A 25,745-nucleotide genomic window follows, 5' to 3' on the forward strand; every position below is an offset into this window, starting at 1 on the left:
TTCTCAGCTCTCAGATTCTTTCCATTTTATTAAGAAATTCAAACAATAAATACCGTTTTGGCGCTTGTAAATGTGAGATGACAGATCGCTAGAGCTGCTCGTGAACCGATCATACTCTTTAGTTAATAGTAGCCTAAATAAACACGAATGAACAATAGGTATTTTTACCCCTTTCCATAATTCTCACTAAGCTAAAAAGTTGGCAGCCCTGCATGAACACTACATGTAGAGCAGCATTAGCCTAACATTCTGAACATTGCTGCAGTAAATTACAATAATTTTAATGGAAGACTTTTTTGACTATTGTAACCATTTTTATTCTTTACGATAGGGTTTTAAAACAGATCAGATCTCTTCTTTGCTGCAACATTTCCATGAGAACAATTCAGCCTGTGTAACTATGTTGGCAGTGCAGATATAACGTTATATTTCATAGAAATGCCATCATTGTGTGGTATTCTGAGGAATAAATATAATTATCATAAAATGAAGGGAAAAAACTGGGTGTATTTTACTCATGAAAATTAAAACCATTATCCGAATTACTGAGACAGTTTAGCCTACTCATGCCAAGTCTATGATTAATAATATAAATGCTGCCTTTTTTTAATGGCAGGTAATTATTATGAAAGCAAATAATAATGAATGTTCTTATTGTCACAGACTTGCTTTACTGGTAAGCTAATGAAAAGTATGCAAAATAAAACAACCATATATGCCCATAATTATGTACAGTGCTACACACCCTATTTTAAACAAAACAAAAACCAATTTAAGACAAAATAAGGTTAATTTTCTCTAATTGTATTAAAATGTCCCATTTATGACCAACATTCATCATTACATACTCAAGTTTGTGTCGCCTTGGCTTGTACAGATTTTCTAAAACAAACGTTATTGTTCAATGGTTAGAATCAGCCAATGGGGTGTCACTGATTCTCAACAGAGCCAATGGGAATGTGACAGGAAGCGCAATGTCTCCTCGCGCTCGCTCCAGCCTTGTGACGACTGACAGAAAATGTATAAATATTCCCACCCCGCATTATCCAGACACTTCATTCTCTCACTAGACTCATAAAAGTCAACCTGTGAGAGCGTTCATAACAGAAAAAAACTACGGTTTTCTATCTACTATCTATTTAAGCGAAATATTCCTTTTTAAAAATGGTGAGTATAAAGCTGTTTTTAAATTGTGTAATTTATGAAAGAGGTATTGTTATTTATCATTAAGGATGGGTGGTTTTACGTCATCTGTGGTTAACTTACGGTTCTTTTACTGTGCATTTAAAATTCTTGATTATTATTTTAACATTTAGGTGATATACTTTGGTTCCGATTTTTTTAAGCATCAAACATAACCTGCGAAATAATTTTGGTCTCATTTAAATATTTGGACTCGAGGTTTATTATTTATTTATTATTATCATTATTATTTTTACTTTTTCGTTTTCATTTTTTTAAACACTTTTAACTGATTGAATGCCAAGGAAAGCAGTTAAAATCTTCTATCTTTAATAGAAACATGAAGTCCATGAAGCGTAGTATAATTTGGCGCACAATTCATTAAAAAATGTGCCATTTTCTACCTTGAAATGACATATAAAAACGCAAATCTCATTATCAAGGTCGCTGTAAAGAGGTAAGAGGATTTACTGACGTGTAACGTTACAGTGAAACATCCTCCTTTTGTTCTGATTCTGCACAGTCACTTCTTTAGCAGTGTGCTACCGGCACAGGAAGTGAGTCAGGGGGACCACGTGCGTTCTAATGAAACTTGATGAATTCCAGTGCTCTTGTGTCAAGAAATTTTAGCCTTAATAAGTTCCTCATGGTTACGCTTTGTGGCCATCTGGTTTATGCGCATGACCAGCTTAAAATAGAGAGGTGTTTAACCCAATTCAGATTTGTCTAAGTTAAAATTGTATACAATATACTGGCCTTAAATGCCCTTCCATTACTAAAATTAACTTGTACCTTGGTTTGAGTGCTGTTTTACATCGTGTGTGTTTTAAATTCCATTTTAAGTGTTCAATGATATTCTTAAAATATGTTTTTGCACTTCTAATATACTTTAAGATTTGATGATGTAATTTTAAAGGAATGCAGGCTACACTATAATAAAACAAAGCCAACCTGCCCCCCTTCTTTGAAACAAGGGCTGGTCTGTTTCATCAGCTGTTTGTGTGGTCAGGGATTTGTGCAACTAAAGCAGTTTCTGATTCGCAGCGGAGGCGTTTTCTATCAGTGCTTCAATGCAATACTTAAAAAAAATGCTTAGGTACACAAAGATTCCATTCCTGTATATGTTAACTTGCGCATGAAAGCCTTTTGTTTGTTTTACGAACTAGTAAAAGTGGTTTTAATTTGTGAAGATGTGCAACGGAATGGTTAAATCATTACTTGCAATTAAAGAATGTTGACTTAAAGGTTGTATCAGTGATTTCAGGCCCAAAAATAAATGTCTAATCTTTCCTAACAATCCGCTAGCTGCCCGCCCCATAAGCATGCCGTCAAAAAACCTCGTCTCTGTAGGCAGCGTAGGCTCTGAGATCTGCACACAAAAACAAATGGGACAACCACCACTCAAAACCAAAATAAAGTGTTCCAACCATTTACTGACAGGGGTGGGTGTTGTGAGGTTTTGCGCTCGTGCACGGCTGGACGCGAAATCGGAGCAACACCCGCCCCTGTCAGTGATTGGTTGGAAAACTGTTTATTTTGGTTTTGAGTAGTGGTTGTACCCATTTGTTTTTGTGTGCAGATCTCAGAGCCTAGGCTGCCTACAGAGACGCGGTTTTTGGACGGCATGCTTATGGGGTGGGCAGCTAGCGGATCGTTAGGAAATATTATACACATTTATTTTTGGGCCAGAAATCACTGATACAACCTTTAAGGTGTGTAATGTCTATAAATCTATCTCCTCTCTTCACAGCGTGAGTGCATCTCCGTTCACGTTGGTCAAGCTGGAGTCCAGATTGGCAATGCCTGCTGGGAACTCTATTGTCTTGAGCATGGCATTCAGCCAGACGGGCAGACGCCCAGTGACAAGACCATCGGAGGAGGCGATGACTCCTTCAACACCTTCTTCAGTGAGACTGGAGCTGGAAAGCACGTCCCCAGGGCTGTGTTTGTAGACCTGGAGCCCACTGTCATTGGTATGAAGAGGATGTATTATTTTGTTATAATATTTTCTACCATTATGTTTAGTTCTCTAAATATTTACTCATGACCCGTCTGTCCAGATGAGGTGCGCTCTGGGACATACCGTCAGCTGTTCCACCCTGAGCAGCTCATCACAGGAAAGGAAGATGCAGCCAATAACTATGCTCGTGGTCACTACACTATTGGAAAAGAGCTCATTGATCTTGTTTTGGACAGAATTCGCAAACTGGTGAGTCATTTAATTTACTTCAAAGGCATTGTAATTTAATTGTTGAATTATGTTTAATTAAAATAATACTTAATTGTCTTTTTAACATAAATCATGTCTTTCAGGCTGACCAGTGCACAGGCCTCCAGGGTTTCCTGGTGTTCCACAGCTTTGGTGGTGGAACCGGTTCTGGCTTCACCTCTCTGTTGATGGAGCGTCTGTCTGTGGACTATGGCAAGAAGTCCAAGCTTGAGTTTTCCATCTACCCTGCTCCTCAGGTCTCCACCGCTGTGGTAGAGCCTTACAACGCCATCCTGACCACCCACACCACCCTAGAGCACTCTGACTGTGCCTTCATGGTAGACAATGAGGCCATTTATGATATCTGCCGTAGGAACCTCGACATTGAGCGTCCTTCTTACACCAACCTCAACAGGCTGATCAGTCAGATTGTGTCCTCCATCACAGCCTCCCTCAGGTTCGATGGTGCCCTCAATGTCGATCTCACCGAGTTCCAGACCAACTTGGTGCCTTATCCTCGTATCCACTTCCCTCTGGCTACCTACGCCCCAGTGATCTCCGCAGAGAAGGCTTACCATGAGCAGCTCTCTGTGTCTGAGATCACTAATGCTTGCTTCGAGCCGGCCAATCAGATGGTGAAATGTGACCCACGTCACGGCAAGTACATGGCTTGCTGCCTACTGTACCGTGGTGACGTTGTGCCCAAAGATGTGAACGCTGCAATCGCCACCATCAAGACCAAGCGCTCCATACAGTTTGTGGACTGGTGTCCCACTGGTTTCAAGGTTGGCATCAACTACCAGCCTCCCACTGTGGTTCCAGGAGGTGATCTGGCTAAAGTGCAGAGGGCCGTGTGCATGCTGAGCAACACAACAGCCATTGCTGAGGCCTGGGCTCGTCTGGATCATAAGTTCGATCTGATGTACGCCAAGCGTGCCTTTGTGCACTGGTATGTGGGTGAGGGTATGGAGGAGGGCGAGTTCTCAGAGGCCAGAGAGGACATGGCTGCCCTGGAGAAAGATTACGAGGAGGTCGGAGCTGAGAGTGTGGACGGAGAAGATGAGGAGGGAGAAGAATATTAGAAGTGCTTTTCAATTCCACTGCCTGTTCTGTTTCTTGTCCATTGTCATTTTTATGTTTCCTTTTTCTTCACTTTCCAGCTGTCAACTGGCTAAAAGGTCAATGTGACAAACACAGGGCGGGGTCAAGCTCCGTGAGAGAACGGCACGAGGCCGGTGGCGTGATTGATGATGAGCGACACCTGCGCATTGTACGTCTCATTCTCTCTCGACCCCGCCCTGCTTGTCACAGTCAATCTTGCATTTTATGCTCTTGAAAGAAATAAAAAGTTGTATAATTACATGCTCTCCTGTTTTCATTCCGGTCTTATGACCCTATACTTTCTCCCCATCTTGGGGATGCATCTTTGTTGCATTGATTTGATTTTAGGTAAATTTTACACCACAGGCTAAGTGAGTTGATTTCTTTCAATACAACATCATACAGTGAATTATTATTATTATTATTATTATTTTTTTTAAATCGTCATTTTAAATATTGAATACTCAATTTACAACAATGTAATTGAGTGTAGTATGATCTGTCTGCTTTGTTTTGAAGGCAGAGGGCAGTATTGCTGTACAAATAGCAGTTCTAATGTGTTGAAAAGTGCAGCACAGTAATTAAATGTGAATTGACCGATCTTTCTTGTATGCTTTCTATTGCTTCTGCAAATGCTTAAGTGTTGACGACTTACCACTTTACCGGAGTGAAATATTCTTTCATGTTCCAGAGTAAATGGTGTTACAAGAGGCCTGTCAACCACCCTAATCTAAAATTGGGCCTGGCATTCAGACCCTGTCAGGGGAGAATATGTCAAGCTGGCGGACAGGTGGCGTTTAAATATATATTCTTTGTTCCCACTTGCCGCTTCTTCAACAAGAGAAGATTCAACAGAATATATTCTTTGTTCTCATTTGCCTCATCATCGATAGACATTTAGTGGTATTGAGCTGTCAGAGGGCAAACTGCAGATAATGACGGAAATGCGGTGTAACAGAATGCTTCTAGAAACAGAACGCTGGGTGAACATCCTGACACCCAAAAGTAAAGAGATTGACAGATGTGGAGTTGAAGAAAATTTATTTAAATTGTGTGGTGAATTTTCTTTTACTGTAAGTGCTGAAACACAAGAAGCAAAGTGAGGAGGGAAATTTGCAGGAACTTTCAAATAGAGAAAACCTCAAGTAATGAAAGGTACCATAACCATGCTGAATACTATTTCTTTAATTATTAGCTAATTGTAATGCATATGCAAGTCATGTTACGGAAACCATCTGATGAGCAACTTGTATTTGTACAGCTTGAACTACAATTCTCTTTGAGAATACAGCATTTATTCTCAACAAATACATCTTTAAACTTTTAAGGTTGCAAACTAGTGTAAAAAGCTAAATGTGATTTTAAAGCAAAATGGTTAAAACAATGGGTTAAAATCTGTATTTTCAGTCTCTAATTTGTAAATTCAGAATTAGGACTTGTGAATGAGTCGGATACAACTATTCTAGATATGACTTTTTATAACACCCCTATATTTAATCAATAAATAACGTTTTGGACAGTTAACCGCAGTATTTCCAATAAGACCTTTAATAATTTGAGGTAATATTTACCAGTCTAAAAGGGGTAAATTTAATATTTTTAATACTGCATTAGATAAAATAATGAGATGTGCATTTTTCTGATAATGTACATAATTTAGAAATGTACAAAACTCAAATGTCCACACATGCATAAAAGATTTGGGACATGTACATTTTCACTTAGTTTGTTGCACAACCTGGTTTGGACATTCTCAAATTCTCTTACATACGGTTTTATGTGTAATGCAGGCAGAAAAAAAATGCTGAAGAACCATCACAAATTCACAGTACAACAGTTAGTAAGCCACAACATTTCTTTTCTGGTTCCATTCAGTAAATAGTGGTATTTTAATATTCTTTTTTAAAATCTCTCATGGCAACTTTTGGAGGCTCTCTCTATAGGGATGCTTCAGCTTAATAAAATAAACATTTTCATATTAAACCATTCTCATAACAACTTTTTATACCAATTGTATACATTGTTTTCAGCCATGTTATTCTTTGTCATGCAGGGGAGACTTTAAGACATTGAATGTGCATACAGCATCTGAGATTGTGGTGCATTACACTACCTGGTGTTAAAGCAAAAGTGCACTGGTGGATTTTATGTTTGTTCTAGCCATTTAAAAGAATTAAAAAAAAACAGTATTGATTTCATTTCGTAATGTCATAACTATTTTTTTATTCTCCAAAGATGAATATTATGTACTAAATGACATCTTCTGCTCTATAGGATATGTGACATGATTCTGAATGTGCACAATGTAAATTAGCCCTTATTAGATGATTCGCTTCCAGCTGCATTAGATTTCAACAAAACTGTTAAATGCAGCAGTACCTTTCACAAACAAAGCAAATGCTTTATTTTATAATGTTCAGGCACTGGGACACACCGATCATTTGCGAGCACTCGGTCCAACTGCAGATGGCAAGCATCTGAGTAGCTCAGGAGGGCTGCTCTGAAACTGGATAACGCAACAACAGAGCCGTTAATGGAGCGCAGTGCATCCTCACAGCTCCCCACGGTAGTTTCTTTCACCAGGATGGTTTTGGCTAGAAAAAGGTGTGTGTAATAATACCCACAGTGTTTTTACAAGGGGAAAAAAACAGTTGCATTTAATGAAAGCTCTCAAAATTTGCAGAATAGAGGTAGGATATGCTTACCTTAGGCTTTGTCATCTCAAGACAATATGTGAACAAAAAGAATTGCCAAACCAATGTTCAGGAATATAACCATGCAGATCATAATCGTGTTTGGCCCCTAAGAAAAAAAAAAAGAGTTCACAACCGTTAGTGTCTGTTGTGTGAATCAAATGATGGTGATCCAGGTGGCATTTACTTGTGGAATTGCACTTTACAGCAGTTTAGCTCCAACTCTAAATAACCACACCTTAACCAGTAAATCAAGCCTTCAGGATTACTGGAAATTTCCAGGCAGGTGTGTTGGAGCTAAACTCTGCAAGAAGGTGGCCCTCCAGGAGCAAGATTGGACACTGCTGTCTAACCGCAGGAGTGTCCAATCCTGCTCGTGTAGGGCAAGTGTGTTGGGTTAGGTTGGAGCTAAACTCTATACAGGACACTGGCCCTCCAGGAGCAGAATTGGACACCTCTGTTTAAGAGGGACCATAGAAATAAAATCCCCAATTTTTCAGATGCAATGGGTAAAAGTCCTTCAGCTTGCGAATAATTTTTTTCTTCCATACTAGGAGCAGCTGATCGGTGTGGCGTATGCATGCTCGGTGTGCCACAAGATGCTGCTGTGACGCAATGCAATACTGGGTTTCTGACAGACCACAAGAGGCTTTCTAAAGGTGAGAATTTGTTATTTTGAGGGTTCAGCCCTGAATAGATATGCCTTATTGTGAATAATGTGGTCCGAGGAACCGGGGCCAGGGCCAGATTTAAAAGAACACAATCTGTTTAGAATAGCAGATCTGTTTAGAAGAGCTGTTTAGAAGAATGAGCTTTCTCATTCCATGGCCCAATGGGAGGACATCTGAAACTAAGATAGGCGGGCCACTGTACTCTAAATTGAGATTTACAGATTAATGCAAGGAAACAGGCAAAGGTTATAAAAAGCAATTTTGTTGAATTTGTTTTTGTTATGCTATGCAAGTTTGGAAGTATGTCTGCAATCTTTGGGAAGTCTAGTTGGATTCAAATATTTATTGAAAAGCCCAATTGAGACCTTACTTTTTATCACAAAGAATATCAAGGTTTGATTTGTTTACCTCATCTAGCTCCAGAGACTCTTGTGTGGCTTCACTAGTGGCTTTCACAATAGACCTCTGCCTCGCCTCAATTTTGGCCTCGACCTTGGCAACTGGTTTAGCAACCGGCTTGACAACAGGTTCTTTAGGTTCTGATTTAGGCACTGACTTGGGCTCAGGCTTTGGTGCAGCTTTTGGGGCAGGGCTTGGTTCTCGTTTCGGTAAAGGTTTAGTCTCAGCCTTGTTGGTTAATTTCTTCTCCTCCCTGACTTCTGTCCAAGATCTAGGCTTGATTTCTGTCATCGAAGCTGGGCGCTTATTTACAGGCTCCCTTGTTTCAGCTCTATGTTTGACCTCAGCTGCCTTTTCCTCTGGCATGACTGCTTTGGAGGACGGCTTAGGAGCAGGGTTAGGTGGTTCTTCTTCGTCAGTGGAGTGGACGAGGCTGGTTCTTACTGGCATTGCAGCAGGGACAGGTTCTGCTGCTTTTGACTCTGAGTCCATTTTCTGCAGGGCTTTGATTTCCAGGTCTGAACCCTGCTCTGCTTTGGCACTTTGGCGGCTTGGGGTACGGGATGGGGCCTTGCTGCTGGGAGCAGAATGCTCCTCAGGAGGGGCTGCTGGAGCGGGAGCAACAGCAGAAGTAGAAGACGGGGTTGTGGGTCTACTGCTCGGCCTACTACCTGCTCGACTGCTGCCTCTGCTACCACTGCCTCGACTGACCTTGTCTCCATTCCAGTTGCCAGGGCTCAAGAGATTTGGATCTTCCTTGCTGGGTGCCTGAAGGACAATGACTGGAGTGGGTGAGGGGGTACGTGCAGAGTTAGAGCTTGGTCTTGGACTTTCCCTCTCATGCATGAAGGGGCTCTCTGAGGGTGTTGGTTGGGAATCCTCACCCAACAAGGGCAAGGGCTTGTGCATCCCAATGTCCGTGTTCTCATGCCTCTCAGCAACCTCCTGCAGGGCTCGTTTTTTCAGATACTCAGGACCTGAGGAACACCATGTGATGCATGTATTATTACAATATAGGTTCAATAGATGATATTGATAATGGCTGATAATAATTTAACTCGTTTTACACATACAATAAATATTGAATGATAGTTTTAAAGGTGCACTAATTAAATGCTTATGTTTTCCAGGCTTTTATTTGTGTTCCTAAGCAACCAATACAATTAGGCTCTCTGCTGCCCCCACAACATAAGTTGATGTTCTCTGGAAAATGTTGGTGTTTGAGGTAAATTCATCTTAGGCTTTTGTTTAATAACCTGTGATATCCATCTTGTGCAGAATAAAATGCCTTTTCTAATCACTGATATGACCACTGTACATTTACGGTCACTTTTACAGTTGATATTTACAGATATTTACATTAAATTGGGGGGAAAAGGGTCAAAAGAACAGTTAATTTCTTGAGATATAAATGTATCTTTATTTTTTCTTTTTTTTTCAATCTTTCATTTAGCCATTCCTGACAATTGCTTGGTCTCATATTCATGCTCAAAATATAGTATCATAAAGGAGTGGATGATAGAATAGACTGCATACTATAACTATTTTAGTTTTGATTAAAATTCTTGCAAGTGCTGGCAGTTATGAGATAATTGGAAGTGCATGCATTAATGTATTTGAGGGTTTACTGGAGTCCATGTGCTGCCTCACTGTCTGTCTATCTCTGAATATTTATCACATTATCACATTTCTTTTCAATAATTTTCACAAAAGCGCAAAAGAGGCCTATACTGTATTTTAAACAATGAAACACAAGACCAGGGTCTTGAATAACATGTTCAGTTTCAGGCTAACAAAGGCCAAGAATGCAACCACTCAGAAGAAAGATGAAATGTGATCGCTCTTCTTCAGCTTTGTCTAAGATTTTGGAGACAGACAGTGCCAAAATAAAACCATCAAGAGCTTAGCAGTGCCCTTCAGATGGACAGACAGGAACACGGTGAGCTGATGAGGGGCTTTTTTGTCGCAGCAATCTAATCCTGTTTCAGAGATGTTTGCATGTGTTCTTTAGGGACTAAAAAAATTATCAGCACATAGACTGTTCTGTAATGAATGCTGCCGTACAGCAAATCTGACTTTGTCTGGATTAACAAGCATACATGCTACATTTACTTCTCTGAGCTCACATCCGTTAATCAAACCCACCGTCATTGTATCGGGAGGATCTTAACCAGCCTCCGCTCCTGTGGCCTCTGTTGATATACATTTAGCAAACAATCAAGTCTTCTACCTACCTGGTTGATGGAAGGAGGGAGAGAGCTCTCTGGCAACCACACGAGCTATACTAGACTCATTGTTAGCAGCGATAGCCGACTGTTCCGCGGCGTCACCTTTGCTTTTGGCATGGGCCGTTCTGTGAAGAGGGAAAAAGTATTCAGTCATTGGTATTAAATCAAATGCTGGGAAATAAAGTTAATGTTGTGGTCAGGAATGAGATTGGTAGGGGGAAATGGTGTGACAACTTATAAAACTTATTTGCCCTTTAAAATGTTGTTAAATAATGTGTTTACCAGGGTTGGGCACAATTCAGAATAGTGGAAGAATTGTGTTCCTTTCAATTCATGGGTGTGAATTTGAATTGAATTATCCACACCCTACAGGAAGTTGAAATGGAATGAAAGAAGCTGAATTGCAATTCATAGAAATTCAACAATGGTAATGCATTCTGGGAAGTGTTCTTCCCCAATTAATTGAATATAAGTTGATATTTATAATTTCATAAATATCTATTTTTAATTTTATGTAATAAATTACTTGTATGTATGGGCTAATGTTTACATATACATGTTTATGTATATTTATACTGGCAAACTTTTTTAAATTAAAAAAATTGCAGCTACATTTCTTTTAAATGTCAATTAAAGGCATTCTCAATTCTATTCTGAATGGTGCGCATCCAGCTTACATATTTGGTAGATGTTTTTAACCACTCGCAGATATTTTAGATACAAATTTTTTAATAATTTTTTATGTTTTTTTGTTTTTGTTTTTGTATCTTCTATTCCCTGTGAGCCAAACCACAGTCTTGGCATTGTTGTCAATAAAACCAAAATAGACATGTATTAAGACTGTACGTTAACACCTGTCTACAACAGATGCATACATGTAATATGTTGTGGCAGTGTTTTAGAGGTGCGCACTATTAAAGGAAAACTTTTATTAATTTCTGCCATTAGATTATTATTTTCATGTAGCAAAGATACCATCTTCAGTTCTCATATAGTTGCACTATTTGTTATGTTATGAGAGGAAAGGCATGTGACCGTTTTCCGTAAAATTAGAAGTGTATTTGTCTAATTTCAACCCATATCTTGCCAGTGGAACTAGAGCAACCTAAGACATCCCGCCTCGTCTTTATTTAGAGAGATGGGTTAGCGGTTGTCTGCACTATAAAAAGTAACATTAAAATCCCCTCAGCATTTAGGAATCCCATGCAGTACCCATCCAAGTCAGTGCATTAGAACAACAATAATACTGAAGAATGTTCCAGAGAACGCCCTACTGACCCAAGAGCTGCAAGTGTTTGGGTTGCTCGCCGTGTGTTTGACTTGAATACAAGAGGAAGAAGTGTGCTGGGGGGTCGTATGACAGGGGGGTTATTTATAGCAGAGGAGGGTGTCCTCTTCACCCATTGAGCCGAAACTAAAATAAATCACTCTTTTAACACCCTGCGCCTCACAGTGAGAGATGAGTACTGCTGTGATAGGACACGCTGCTTTAAAGAAGACTACCATTTATTTTTTACCGCATGCACTGATTACATTCTTGAAATAAATTATTCATGTGTTTTATTGGTGTTGGTCACATTAAGAATTACTGCACTGCAAAATTACAGTGCAGGCCACAAAACATTAGTTACAGTTTTTCCATATTTACACATTTTTTTCAAGCAGTAGTGCAGAAATAATTTTTTTTACGCATTTATTATTTTTAACAACGCCTAGGTTTGCATTTAAAGTATGTATAAGTGCTTTTGTAACATGTCTGTCTTTACGCATGCAGTAAAGATGGCAAACATTCACTCTTAACCATTTTGTTAGTCACTTTGATTAAAAACTGCTTTGTGGTATTTACTCTGTGATATTTTCCATACTGTAATTTCATCCTGAGTTCAAAATAGCCCTACCACTTAAAGACACTACTGAGGGTGGCTGTAAGTGGAACGTTTAGAAAAGTTCAGACCCTCCCACTGATATGTCATAGATATACATTTACAGTAATGTCTGCATTAAATTCTTGGCAGGTGCTTCCATAAATTCTCTACTAACCAACTATTTCTTAATGCTGCCATGTGCAATAAAAAAAACCCAATACATTTAAAATAACATTATAAAATCATGGTTTCAGCCAAAGCAACCTGTTCAGTGTATGTTATGAATGTATTGTTCTGCATTATTAGGTTGGTTGCTTGTTGACAGATCTGTGATAGATGCCATTTTATGCAAAGATACTTTTAAAATGTGTGATTTTAGTAATAATGAAACCCATTGACTGTAAATCCATTAGCGTACAAATCAAGTTCTATTTTAGTAATGCTTCTCATGTGGGAATGACTATCCCACTGTATATCTGTCTTTGCAATTTACCATGTCACACCGCATTACAGGTCAGCGTTTTAAATATATGATGTAGGCTATGTATCAGAATATGACCAATTAAATATATGTTTTTTTATTGGCTTGCATATGTTTTTAAAAACATTTTGTACTTAGATCAAAAGTTTTTTGTGATGGTGTTGTCCCCCTCATCTTTAAAATTTTATCAGCTGACAAATTTCATATCACATCCTGACCTTTTGCATGACTGTTGATAGTCTTTACCGTTAGAGCAGAAAGAATCAGTTCAATGACTGATGTTAGAATCACTCTTGGTGATGAATGATAGTAAGCTATGTTGTAGCAGCAGAAGTATTATCTCATAAACTTTCTCTAATCTCTGAATTGTTTTTCTTTAGATCCATCATGTTTGCCATCCTTATTTTATTTGCATTAATAAGAAAATATTTACTTAAAAATGCAGAAAAAGCTTAAAAAGCACTATAAAGTATCAAAATCTATAAATATGCATCCGGGTATCATGCATTCTGATAATCACAATAAAATGAGCTGCAGTGCCTGAGTTCAGGATAAGCAGGGTGTTGTACAGCTATGTACTGCCAGCCTTCTAACTCATTTGCAGGATAGGCAAAATTTATATCCCATGAAACGATCCGACACCATTGCTGGCGCATTTTTTTTACTTGATACCATCAAGAGCTCTTTTGTAATGGTTTACCAAGATCAGCTCAAAAGAAAACAGGACTTTCACGGTATATATTGTATATTCATATTTATATATAGATAATTAGAAAATATACAATACTTGTATCTATGTTAGTTAATTATATTTCTGGAAGAATGTGAGGGTGGTAGATTACATCAAGTTCGTCTGTGTGAGTGTCTAAGAAGCTGAGGATAGAGGCTCTCAGCTGTTGCATTCCCCCATGATTGTGATATAGCAACAGTGCCTGTCCTTTTTTAGGCAGGCCTCCTTTTCTGACACCAGACCCATGTGCGTCATTTACACCTAGTGCTGTGGCCTCCCGAGGAGTCTCGTCTTCCCTCTGCTGTTTTAAATACACTATGATTAGAGCAAAGGGGCTAACCGGCACCTGGACCCCACTGAAAAAACTCTACGGCCAATAGTTTTCGTTTCTGATCTCACTACACTGGCAGAGGGCAAGGAAGTCTGGTACACATCGGATAGGGGGTTGCAGATATGGGACTAAAATAGTAAAAAAGGTAAAAATAGCATTTTTTTTATTTACTTTATTTTTATTTATTTTATTTTTTATTCCCATTGTGGGGCATAAATCCTAAATGTAAGAAGGATCCCACCTACCATATACTATTGTTGCCTGGTTCATTATAAAAAATAACCAAATAAGAAATACCTTGATTTTTAGTTGTTTTAACTCATTTCCATGCTTGTTTGGTTTTAAATAAATTAGTTTAAGTTCCCTAGAGTGCCCCGGCCCCCTAGTTGAGAACCACTGTAAATTATAGGGTATTGGGATTTTTTTATATGCCATACACCATTCGGAAGTAGAATAAAAAGTGTTTCTGTTTCTGCTTATCACACTTTGACCTACTGAATGACAAAAGAAAAGTTACTGCCAATTTCACTGTAGACAGTTGTGTTGTTCTCTCTGATTTTTTTGATCTATAAACAATGATCTGATTTTTGCATGACTGCACATGAAAAGTGTCATGGATGTGTTTATTAACAATAGTTAATTTGAACAATCTTTACTTAAACGTTACTTGAATGTTATTCTATGAAGGTAAAATGATGCCAAAAAGATTTGCATGCGCAGGGTAAGATTTATGAAAGAGTATTTAAGATTGCAAGGCGTAAATTTAATTTGCATGCATAAGAGAAGCTTTGTAAATCCCCTTTCAAGTGTAAGAAAAAAAATAACAACCTATAAACGGAGCAATTCCAAGAGTCCTCTCATCATCGGGGCTCGGGCCCTAATCAGATAAAATCAGTAAATCAAGAGTCAGTGAGAACCTTATTTGATTGGCTACTTAAAGACGATGGACCCGCCTTGTTTTTCAAACACTTGAAGTTGATTTACACCTTTACAAAGCCTCTCTTGGGCATGCAAATTTCCTTTACACTTGCATTCTTATGTACACTTTCAGAAATCTTACCCATGCACAAACAAATCATTTTGGCATAATTTTACCTTCATATATTCTGGCAGATATAAATGTTTTGCTTATGTATAAGAAATGAGAACAATGAAGTCTTGTTTTTTATTCCTTAAAATGTGGGCTTTAATTGACTGGTTTTCTTGTCTGTGTGCATTCAGGTTTAAGTCTGCTGTCAGGTTTTCATCTTTAGTAATGCATGAATTCATTTTTATGGGATGAGCATCAACAGCATGCATTTGATGACTGAGAATCTTGGGCTGTTTGTCTTTGGTTTGTGCATCTCCTTACAAGGAGGGAAGATTTTATCAAAGCTGCTGCACCTGAATTTGGCTTGCTGTTTATAACCGTTAGCATCTGATAAACTGCAGATGCTGTCAGGACTGTGTGGAAATCTAAATATTTTATCCTGGAGGGAAGCTGTATTATTAGTGTCAGTGCGTTAGACTCCTCTTTATCATGTCTGGAGTTAGGCCTAGCCACCAAGACGCCACGAATAGAAAAGAAGCTTAGCATGTGGCCTGCTTTGAGACTGTTTGTTTCTCCATTTGGACAGAGGTGCCAACACCAAGGTGGTATCAGGATGTTTTTTGTTCTCCCACAAAGCACATCCTCTGGCTGGCAACTATGTGTAAGTATTGACATATTAGTTAACTATAAATTCATTGGGGGAAAATATATATTTAGTTTTTTATAATTATATATAAGTTATATAATATACACTGCCTGTCAAAAGTTTGGAATAATATTTTTTTTAAAATGTTTTGAAAGAAGTTTTTAATGCTCGCTATAGCTGCATTTATTTGATCATAAATACAGTAAAAAAAACAGTACTATTGTTTTTATTATTACAATAGCCTATAAAAGAACCTTTTCATCTTAATATATTTTCAAATAGAATTTTATTCCTGACTTCTCAGCATAATTACTCTAGTCTTCAGAAATGATTAATTACTTATAATATTATTATTATTTTTACTGTATTTTTACTATTATTTTATTTTTATACTGCCTTGATCATTCAGTGTATATTATCCCTTATATATAAGGATTCTATGTATCAAGGAGGATATATTATATGTATAAAACAATGTATACATTCATATATTGTATGCATTCACTTTTCCATTATACACCCAAACAATTATGGCAAGTTAAATTATTTACCTTGAGTTGGCGATTTCGGCCTTCTGTTTTGCTATGGCAGCTGCCCTCTGGGCTCCCTCCACACTTCGCTCCACTTTCTGCTTAATCTTAGTGCCCTTCAGCTGAATCACCTTCTTCTTAGCAGACTTCACCAGCAGGTTGTTAACATACTTGCCTTCTTCTTTTCCACCCTCAACAAAAGTGGTACACCCATAACCGTGACGTTGGTTGTTCAGCCATTCGCCCTCATATTTAAGCCCACTAGAACGTTCACTGATCCCATAACCTGACCGCTTGTCGTTTTTCCACTCTCCCATGTAGACTTCAGTGGTGGTGGCATCAATGTCTGACTCCACGGGGGGAAACTCTTGACCTTCACCTTCCCCTTCACTCTCACCCAGGCTAATGGTGGAGTTGGCATCGCTGGCGGCAGAGCTAAGAGCTGACTCACTCCGCAAAAAGCTGATCTTGCTCTTCTGGCTAGAGAGGGATGTGCGGGAGTCAGACTTCTTCAATTTTCCAAGAAGTGAGCCACGGCGGAAGAGGCTTCTCTTCTTGGGCTTGACCGCATCTGGGTCCACTTGCAGGCTGAGGGCAAAGCCGCCACGAGATGGGCCCAGAGGCATGGGTGCGTTCACCATGGTCTCCTGGCCGGATGCATTGGTGGCGGTGATGACCGGGACGTCCTGCTGCAGGAGCGTCCCATTGCTGTGTTCACTGCGCAGGGAGCTCAGAGAGTTCCGCAGCGGAGAACGCACCACTGCTGCCATGCCGTAGGGAACGCTCTGACGCACCCCATAGCCGTGCCGCATGCCACCAGTGAACTGGCCCTGGAAGGTACCTGTATTGCCAAAGACATTAATCAGGCAACGTTAAAAACATGGTTCACCCAGAAGTGAAAATTCTGTCATGTCGTTCCAAACCTGTATGACTTATTTTCTTCAGTGGAACACAAAAGAAGATATTTTGAAAACTGTCTGTTTTTCTTTTGTCCATATAAAAATTATATTTCAAAGTTGTGGAGATTATTGGAGAACGTTTTACAAGAAATACTATCTTAGTCTTTCTACTTCCAAATTTCACATTTAATTTAACGTGTTAAGACGCGTTCACACCTATAACCAGTGTTGGGTGTAATTACTAAATAATCTTATTACTGTAATTGAATTACTTTTCCCTTGAAAAAGCAAAGTAGGGGTTTACAATAATTTTTATGTAATTTAATTACAGTTAATTCTTATGTAATTGCATTAAATACTATATGGACTATAGAACAAATCTATATAAAACAATAGTGGATTTAGCATCAAAATTTAATATCTACTGTTAAAGTGTATGTTTTTAATGTAACTTTCTCCCTTTACACACTTTGGTGAATTGAAGAATAATTTATGCAATTGTATATTGTTTATTTGAAAGAATTAAAAGTGCATTTTCACATCTATCGTTTTATTGTTCGACTGGTTGAGGTTGATGTGTGATTTAGGAAGTAATTAGTCATAAGTAATCCAATACTTTTTACAGGGAGCAATTAGCACAGTAATTTAATCACACTGTTCAAGATGTAATTAGTAGCTAGTAATTAATTACTTTTTTAGAGTACCCAACACTGCCTATATGTTATGTTTCAGTCCAATGATGACGGAGATTCAAATAGAAGTGTCTTTATAAACAAAAAGTAAACTCAGGTAATCCACAATGATGCAAGACAGCATGCAAGCACAAACACACAAGCAATACCAGACAATGAACTGAATGCAAGGAGGAACAAAAATATACAGATATAATGAATTGAATACAGACAGGTGTGCTCGTTAAATTAATATCCATGGCGAATGATTAGTGGCGGGAAACTGAAACAAAAGAAATGGGTCACATAATAGTGACTGAACGCCCCCCACCAGAAAGGTGCGGCTTTGAGCCGTAACAGATAGACAGAGGGATAGGGAGGGTGGGGGCTCTGGAGGTGGACGAGGGGCTGGCGAAGAACCAGACCTAGGCCACGGGGACTGGGGCAGAGCAGACAGCAGAACGACCCCTGGAAGAGCTGATGGTGGACACAGCCATGGAGGGTCTGACAGTGGAAGGAACCATAAAGGAGGCGATGGAGGAATGACGCAGGAGGAAGCGCAGAGCACAGATGGTACACAGGCCCACGGCAGAATCAATGGTATGAGGAGCCAGGGTGGAGTTAGAAGCCCAACCGCTAGCGATGGAGCCGAGAGGTCTGGAGACACGAGTGAACCCGAGGCGATGACAGAACCGGACGACACCATAGGATCAGGCAGAGCAGCTGCGAAGAGCCAGTGAGGTGGAGCCAGGGTGCCGATAGACTGAGGCGACTCCGGTGCGTCCGAGGACCAACGTGGATCCAAAGGGAAGACAGAGCCTGATGGAGCCGAAGGGGAGGAGGGATGAAGCACAAGAGTCCTGGAAGTCCGCACAGGCAGACCAAGGTGGGGCAGAGGGACGAGGGTGCCTGTTGGAGCCGAGAGGGCAGGGAGCCATGGTGGAGGTTACAGGTCGTTGGGCCGAGGTGGAGTTATGGGAAAGGTGTCCCGAAGTGCAGCCAGAGAATCCATACACCAAGGCAGAGCTGGTGCCCAGCAGATCCAATATGGGAAAAAACTTGAAGGGTAAATGCAATGGTGGAGTCGAGGGACTGGAGGGCGCAAGTGAAGGTGGGGCCAAGAGACCAGCTAGGGCAGAGAAAGTGGGAGAGGGAGGAAGGGTGTGTGTTTTGAGGAAGTTTTAGAGCTGAACCAGTGGAGAAACAGTCTTTGAGCTGAACAGGACCAGCGGCAATGAAGGCTTTGTACTGTGCGGAATCAGCAAAGGAAGGCTGTATTCGTCCTAAAACTCCTCTCTATTTCCCTTTGGCTCATATGTAGAAGTCGGCACACAAACCTGGTCAGACTGGGCGGCAACATTCAGCCCCGGGAAGGACGTGACTTCCAACTCTGGCTCCGTTGCAGGCATTGGCATTAGCTCAGGGTCCGTGGTGGGCTTCAGCATGTTCTCCAGTTCTGCGGTGGGCTCAGGCTCCTTTCCTTTTGTGGGTGAGTGCTTGCGCTCTGCAGTGGTCAATAACACATCCATCAGCTGCAGGTATGCACACTGCAGACAACGGAGGATCGCCTTTTTCCAGGTTGCTTTTCCCATGTCTGGTAAGTCAAGGGGGTTGTAGACCCAATTTTCACTGTTACGTCCCATGGGTAACGTTTTATCTAGGGTAAGGGAGTAAACTACAACATCATCTAAGTAGACTTCACAGTTAGAGATTCCTGACAACACTTGCTGCATTAACATTTGGTAAGTTGCAGGAGCATTGCGCATCCCGAAGGGCATAACATAGTATAGCAGCAGGTTGTCAGGGGTCACAAAGGCAGAGATCTCAGATGCACGGGAAGTTAATGGCACTTGCCAATAACCTTTCAGTAGGTCAAGTTTCGTTACAAAGTGTGCACTACCAATCCGGTCAACACAGTCCTCCATTCTTGGCAGAGGAAAGGAATCTGGCTTTGTCATGCTATTTATCTTGCAATAATCTGTGCAGATAATCTGTGTGTCTTGTTTAGGTACTAATAAACAAGGAGAACTCCAAGGACTATGGCTAGGTGTGGCAAGACCATGCATGCTTTAAAAGATACTCAACTTCCCTTCTCATCGCGTCTTGCGTTTTTTTGGATTAACACGCTACGGGTGTTGCTTTATGGGGGGGCTGTTACCTACATCTATATCATGTTTGATCATAGAGGTTCTGCTGGGAAAATCAGAAAAGAACATGGGGTACTTATTAATCAACTGAATAAGAGCTTATTTTTGACCTTGAGGCAAGTAGGCAAGGTACTCATCAAATTGACTTAGCACAGTTGAATTTTTAAAACATTCAGCAGGTAATTCACCCACATCCGGGTCATCAACAGAAGAGTAAAGAGCAGCAGGCAACACCACACCAGGCTTAACAGACACATCTTCCCTATTAGATGTAATTAATGCCTCACACTTACCTACATAAGACTTTAACATGGCAAACTCTGCTCTTTTTCCTACGATCTGGGGTAGAAATGATATAGTCAGTCTCACTCAACTTTTTCTCAACACTGTAGGGACCAGCATGGTCTTGTCACCTAAGTTGGACCTTGCAGTCAGTTGACTAAAGCAAGCTGAGTAAGAGTAAAAGTCCAAGAGAGATTCTTACTCGCTAAGTTGATGAGTGTCGCTGCAAAATCCATTTTCTTCTCAATTTGGTGGTTCGGTATTCTGTCACGTTACAGTCCATTGATGATGAGGAAGATTTAGATAGAAGTATTTTTATTTAAACACAAAGTAAACAATGATGCGAGACTGTGTGCACGCACAAACAATACCAGACAACGAACTGATTGCAAGGAGGAACCTAAATATACAAAGATAATGCACTGAATACAGACAGGTGTGCTCGTTAAATGAATGTTCATGGCTGAATCCGAAATCACCCCTAAATACTCAATCCCTATTCCTTACATTAGTCCACTAACACACTGTCCACTTACAGGACTGAATGAAAACGAGGGAGTGAATTCAGACGGTCGTTGAGTGTACATTGGCTGTACACTAGTTATTGCGGTGCAATGTGAGATCGAATGAGTGCACTCGATAACGTCCTCTATGGTTTTGGACACCACTGCAAATGGATGTCCCCTCGAATAATGCCCTATATGAAGGTATAGGGGATGATTTCGGATTCAGCCCATGACAACGGATTACTGGCAGGAACAGGAAACAGGTAACAGAAGAGAAACAAACCAAAAGTCCATGAAAATGAAAATAAAGCTAAACTGAACATAATGGTGCCACTATAACAATAATTAGATTAGCATCCACACAAAGGGACGATAATGTATTTTTTTTAAGAGTGCGCTGCATTTATTCCATCTGCTCTTAAATGCTTGCATTCTTTAAAGTCAGGTAGATTCTGATTGGCTGTCAATGTTTTATTGTTCATCATCTGAAAAAATGAAACTTTCTGAAAGTGATTCCAATGATACTGTTCTTCTTTGCCGTTATAGTTGCAGTGTGGACTTCTCTATTCTCATGGAATTAGAAAGATGATTAAAACTTTATAGTTATCCTTAGCTATCGTCTTTGGTGAGAACAGGCTTTTACCGTTTCTTTAATTATCTGGGAAATTTACAAACAATTTGTGAGTGAAAATGGTTTCATAGTAATTTTTTCTTTCTTTCTGTGTAGCAGTTAAAGTCAGTGGTCTCCAATGTTGTTTTGGACTCCACTGACATTCTTCAATACATAATCTTTTGTGTTCAACAGAAGTAAGAAAGTCATACAGGACATAAGTGAGTAATTGATGACAGAATTATCATCCCTTTAACTAAACTCCAGATTGTATTACAACACTGCATTGTATTCAAATTCAGGCTACCCGTAAGCTCATTGTCACTTCAGGCATGAGAGACAATGGTATTTGCAGCGGTACAACTGCTAGCGTGCTGTGTCTTTCATAACTAGCTCTGGGGTAATAAACTACGTGTGGTTATTTATGTCAAGGGGGCTTGTGGGTCCAGTGCTGTCATTCAACACAATGTCTGAGATCCATCAGTCCGCAGGGTATTGGTAATATATGGTAAGCCTATTTATTGTGCCTTTATTCATACAGTGCTGCACTAGCACTTAACATTACTAATAGTGATGACTAAGCTACCAGGTCAATAGATACAGAAAATATAGGAAAACACCTACACTAGACACACTCTTAAAATGATGTAATTGCATCCTTTTCAGCCAATAAACAGTGCCCGCAGAATATATTTGGACATTTAGGTGTACTTTGAAATCTATGAATTTTAATTAAATTTTGGTGGATAAGTCAGTTTTCTACAGGTATTTTTCATCACAGTAACTATAAACATATTTCACTAATGTTTGATGAACCCAAAGTGTTCACTTGTATTGTTGAACAGTATATTTTTGTCATACTGTAAAATATATTATGGTATAAATAACGTATAATCTTATATTATATATCCTAATGTTATTTTGTTTATTGTTTTATTTGAAAAATGTTCATGTGCTGCTTGGTTTGATATTTTGTTATTTAATGCAGTGACATCCATACAATCTTAAGTGTGGCTTAAGCATCCAAATACTTTTCACAGTCACTACTGTATATGCACAAAATTATGCGCAAAGCTAAATCTATAATGTCAGAACTGCTGATTAGCCCCAAACATAACACCGTGGTGTTGTTGAAATTGACACTTAATTTAATGACTAAAAATGTAAAGGATTTAAAAGAAGGGAAAGTCAGTCGACGTAACAGCCTGTGGCTCAACAAAAGAAAAACAACTTGGCCACTAGTGAATGAGCCTTTTTATTTGTACTCACACCACACGTTAAGAAAGAACAGGATTTGTGACACTAATTTGTAACCACCCTCCATTCTGCACTGGCAAATGTTTCTTAGCAATAGGCATTTACCCAAAAGGCCATCTGTGGCAACACCAGGGTTCCATCAGTGTAAGCCTCATGTTTATACTAACATGTTTTCAGTGAATGACTGTTCATCTGAATGTAATAAAGATTGATTTTTTAGAGATATATTCATATGAATCTTTTAGCCACGTAAAAGGACCAGTGTTCGGAAAAGTTACTTTTAAAAGCAATGCGTTGCAATATTGCAGTACTCTCTTAAAAAAGTAGCCTAACTAATTGCATTTTTTTATGGAAAGTAATACAGTACATTACTTTTGTGTTACTTTTTCTCACCTGCTTGCTTGTTTGTTTTTAATGTAAATGTAGAGGCCTTTCACACCAAAAGTGAAATGAAAAAGGCTGAAGGAAATGCAAATTCACGTCTGTATGGTAGAGGGCGCAACTCAAACAAACTTTTTAGCTGTGCTGCAATTCTAAATTGCAGAAGATTAGGACAAAGTAGAAGAAAGTTTGATACTCTTACTTCAGCAATAAAAACAACAGCAACAACAACAAAAAGAAACACAAACGTGATGTTTATCTACGGTCATTGTTGCTTATTAGTAGGCTATGGTTGAATTGGGTCATCGAAGATCAACAGCATGCACAGTTAATAAAGTGAGATAACATTCATAAAGTAGGTCTATATTTGTGATATTTAGCATATATTTAGCATATATAATTATTCCAGGTTTGTGTAATATTCTGAGTTTGCATTTCCTGTTTTTATTCATTTTGAGGAATACTGAATCTTTTTGTGTGCAAGTGAGATGAGTAAATGCATGCTCACATTTAGTCTAAAACTACAGTAACCATCATGTTTTCACAGCTCACACAACGCCTGCACTTCTGATTTCTCTCAGCATGGGGACAGGAAGAGCTGTCAGTCAACAGATAGGAAAACAAAGCAGCTTGTGTTACTCATTTAAAAAAGTAACTCAATTTTTTTTTATTTTTTTTTACATTTAAAAGTAATGTGCTACTTTACTAGTTAGGCTACTTGAAAAAAGTATTGTATAGAAATTACAGTATTGTAGGCTAGTATGCATGATGTGAAATTTCTTCACACAGTGATATGATCTTTCTAAAAAATCATTTTTATTCATTATTTGAATCAAAAGTTAAGACATTTTATACAAAATTGGATTGAAATGCAAAATAACCATTTCCAAGATGACTTGAATCTTTCTTGCTAAAACGTCTAAAGTAACAAGGTAACGTGACAAACATAGTGAAGTAATGTGTGGCTAGGGCTATAGGCTACTGTGAAACGCTTACCGTACAATACAGTTTGACGTAGCTACTATTTTAAAACTAGATGAGTAAAGTTGGAAGTTGGAAGTTGACTTGAGAAAGCTAGACCAGAAAGTTTGAAGTAGTTTTAACAGCTAAGGTTTTGAGTTTACAGGCTTTCATTTTAATCAGATATTATTCACTAAATTGTGTATGTATTATTCCATCGATTCCAGTATTCCATTCTAAACATAGTCACTCTATTTAGTGCACTAGCTAAGCTACTTTTTTAGCGTGCGGCAACATATCGCGACCAGTGGAACAAACGATTCATATGATTCGGTTTTTAGGGAATCAAAAACAATATAGGCTTCAGCGCAACCAGTTTCATTTGATTCTCGAACGAATTCTGAGCCGGTTCCTTTTTGGGGGGATCAAAACCACGGAATTATTTTATCTCAATTGAATGATTTTTTCTTTTTTCTTTAATGGAATAGCCTATATTACCACATTTCTGTTAGTTTATTATTTTTGTTCATAGTTAGCAGGCTAATTATTCTATTAGCCAACATTTAGCCTATTTCTGATTTGTAATAATGTGTTTTGTTAAATTCTGAAATTAGTCTCTGTTCTATTTTAGCACAAACATACTAAGGACAGTGAATACAAATAAGAATAGAATTTTACTATCTGAGGATTTTAAGTAGCCTACACTGGAAAAAAAAGTAGCTGCTTTTAATTTTTAAGTAGGCTACAATCAACTTGGATGTTTGTCATCTCAACTTAAATTTCATTAAACTGACTTGTTGCATCTTGTATAACTTATATATTTTTTAATTGCTTGACTTATTTCGATGAGTTAAAGCAATGTAAAAAAAAAAGCATATGTTAACATAACTTATTGATCATATCGTGTTTTACAGTGTACTCGTTTTAAGGACTCAATTCCAGTCGGAATTGGAAACCGACTCCTTGAACTCCTCACCCCCGGTGTAGGCATTGCGTTACATACTAACCCATGTCTTAAAATGTCAGCTCACAGTATGCAGTTTGAACTCACAAAAGTACATTCTCCGACCTTACCGCCATCCGCATAGGTCTCCGTGCCATAACCATCCTGCAGTCCATTATTCCAAGTGCCCTCGTATCTGGCACCGCTGCCCTGACTGATGCGCGTCCCGTATCGGCCTTTGAATCCGTGCGTCCATTCTCCCTTGTAGATCCAGTGTCCTTTGGTCTCCACACCTAAACCATGACGCTTCCCCTGGGACCAATACCCCTCGAATGTGTTTCCACTCGGCCAGGTGTAGACTCCCACCACCTCGAACCCGTAATTCCAGGAACCGGAGAACTCTCCTTGTCCTTTCGGTCCGGTACAGATCCCGTGCCCGTGCGCTTTACCTCCCTCCCAGCCTCCACAATAAGCTCCGCCATCATCGAACTCAAAGCGACCTCCGCTCATCACTCTCAATGCAATTACTTCTAACTTTTAAAACTTTCAGATATGACTGAAAATCAACAACAACGAACGACTTAATCTCTATCAGGCGCTTTTAAATCCATCTTTCAAATTCCATAGATGCGTAAAATGGAGAGAAGATCTTTTCCTGGTGCTGAACTTGTAGAATCGTCGTATAGGCTCATCATTTATTGATAGGTAGGCTATATCCTTAAAATAAACGTCCTAATGCTTCAAGTTGAAATGACTTGGGAGAGGGAGGATTGTTGTTGTTTGTTTGGTTTTAAAAAAAAAATTGTTACATGATATTGTTTGAGTTTATCTATTTAATCAAATTGTGGAGCCAGTGGTCTTTCATGGCTTTCAACCCCTCTCCCCTCTCCCTGCCTCCCCTCTTTGCACTTGGTGCTGCTGGAAATGTGTTTGCAGTCCCAACAAGGCTACCAGATCCCAACACAGTTCCAAAAATACAGGCCAATCGGCCCT

The 25,745-nt window shown here is 39.2% G+C and overlaps 2 protein-coding genes across 2 annotated transcripts; one reads left to right on the forward strand and one right to left on the reverse strand.

The window, feature by feature from the left end:
- The first annotated feature begins 964 nt into the window (after window positions 1-964).
- Window positions 965-4,751, forward strand: LOC143726054 (tubulin alpha chain-like). The gene is made up of 4 exons (XM_077219040.1): window positions 965-1,167; window positions 2,933-3,155; window positions 3,243-3,391; window positions 3,496-4,751. The coding sequence occupies exons 1-4, from the start codon at window positions 1,165-1,167 to the stop codon at window positions 4,471-4,473; spliced, it is 1,353 nt and encodes a 450-aa protein (XP_077075155.1). The 5' UTR covers window positions 965-1,164; the 3' UTR covers window positions 4,474-4,751.
- Window positions 4,752-5,516: 765 nt separating this feature from the next.
- Window positions 5,517-25,711, reverse strand: jph2 (junctophilin 2). The gene is made up of 6 exons (XM_077218349.1): window positions 24,884-25,711; window positions 16,118-16,937; window positions 10,490-10,608; window positions 8,265-9,232; window positions 7,198-7,294; window positions 5,517-7,086 (listed from the first exon to the last, which is right to left on the reverse strand). The coding sequence occupies exons 1-5, from the start codon at window positions 25,260-25,262 to the stop codon at window positions 7,214-7,216; spliced, it is 2,367 nt and encodes a 788-aa protein (XP_077074464.1). The 5' UTR covers window positions 25,263-25,711; the 3' UTR covers window positions 5,517-7,086; window positions 7,198-7,213.
- Window positions 25,712-25,745: the final 34 nt, after the last annotated feature.

Source organism: Siphateles boraxobius, unplaced genomic scaffold (assembly GCF_051911475.1).
Source record: "Siphateles boraxobius isolate OS27281-9 unplaced genomic scaffold, OSU_SipBor_1 77, whole genome shotgun sequence".
In the NCBI taxonomy this organism is placed as follows: Eukaryota; Metazoa; Chordata; class Actinopteri; order Cypriniformes; family Leuciscidae; genus Siphateles; species Siphateles boraxobius.

Coding starts and splice junctions, on each gene's coding strand:
- LOC143726054 (XM_077219040.1), top strand. Junction 3,156..3,242: donor CCTGGAGCCCACTGTCATTG/GTATGAAGAGGA, acceptor CCGTCTGTCCAG/ATGAGGTGCGCTCTGGGACA. Junction 3,392..3,495: donor TGGACAGAATTCGCAAACTG/GTGAGTCATTTA, acceptor CATGTCTTTCAG/GCTGACCAGTGCACAGGCCT.
- jph2 (XM_077218349.1), bottom strand. CDS start 25,262: ATGAGCGGAGGTCGCTTTGAGTTCGATGATGGCGGAGCTTATTGTGGA. Junction 16,938..24,883: donor GGAGACCTATGCGGATGGCG/GTAAGGTCGGAG, acceptor TTGGCAATACAG/GTACCTTCCAGGGCCAGTTC. Junction 7,295..8,264: donor AGTCTCTGGAGCTAGATGAG/GTAAACAAATCA, acceptor TTTTTTTCTTAG/GGGCCAAACACGATTATGAT.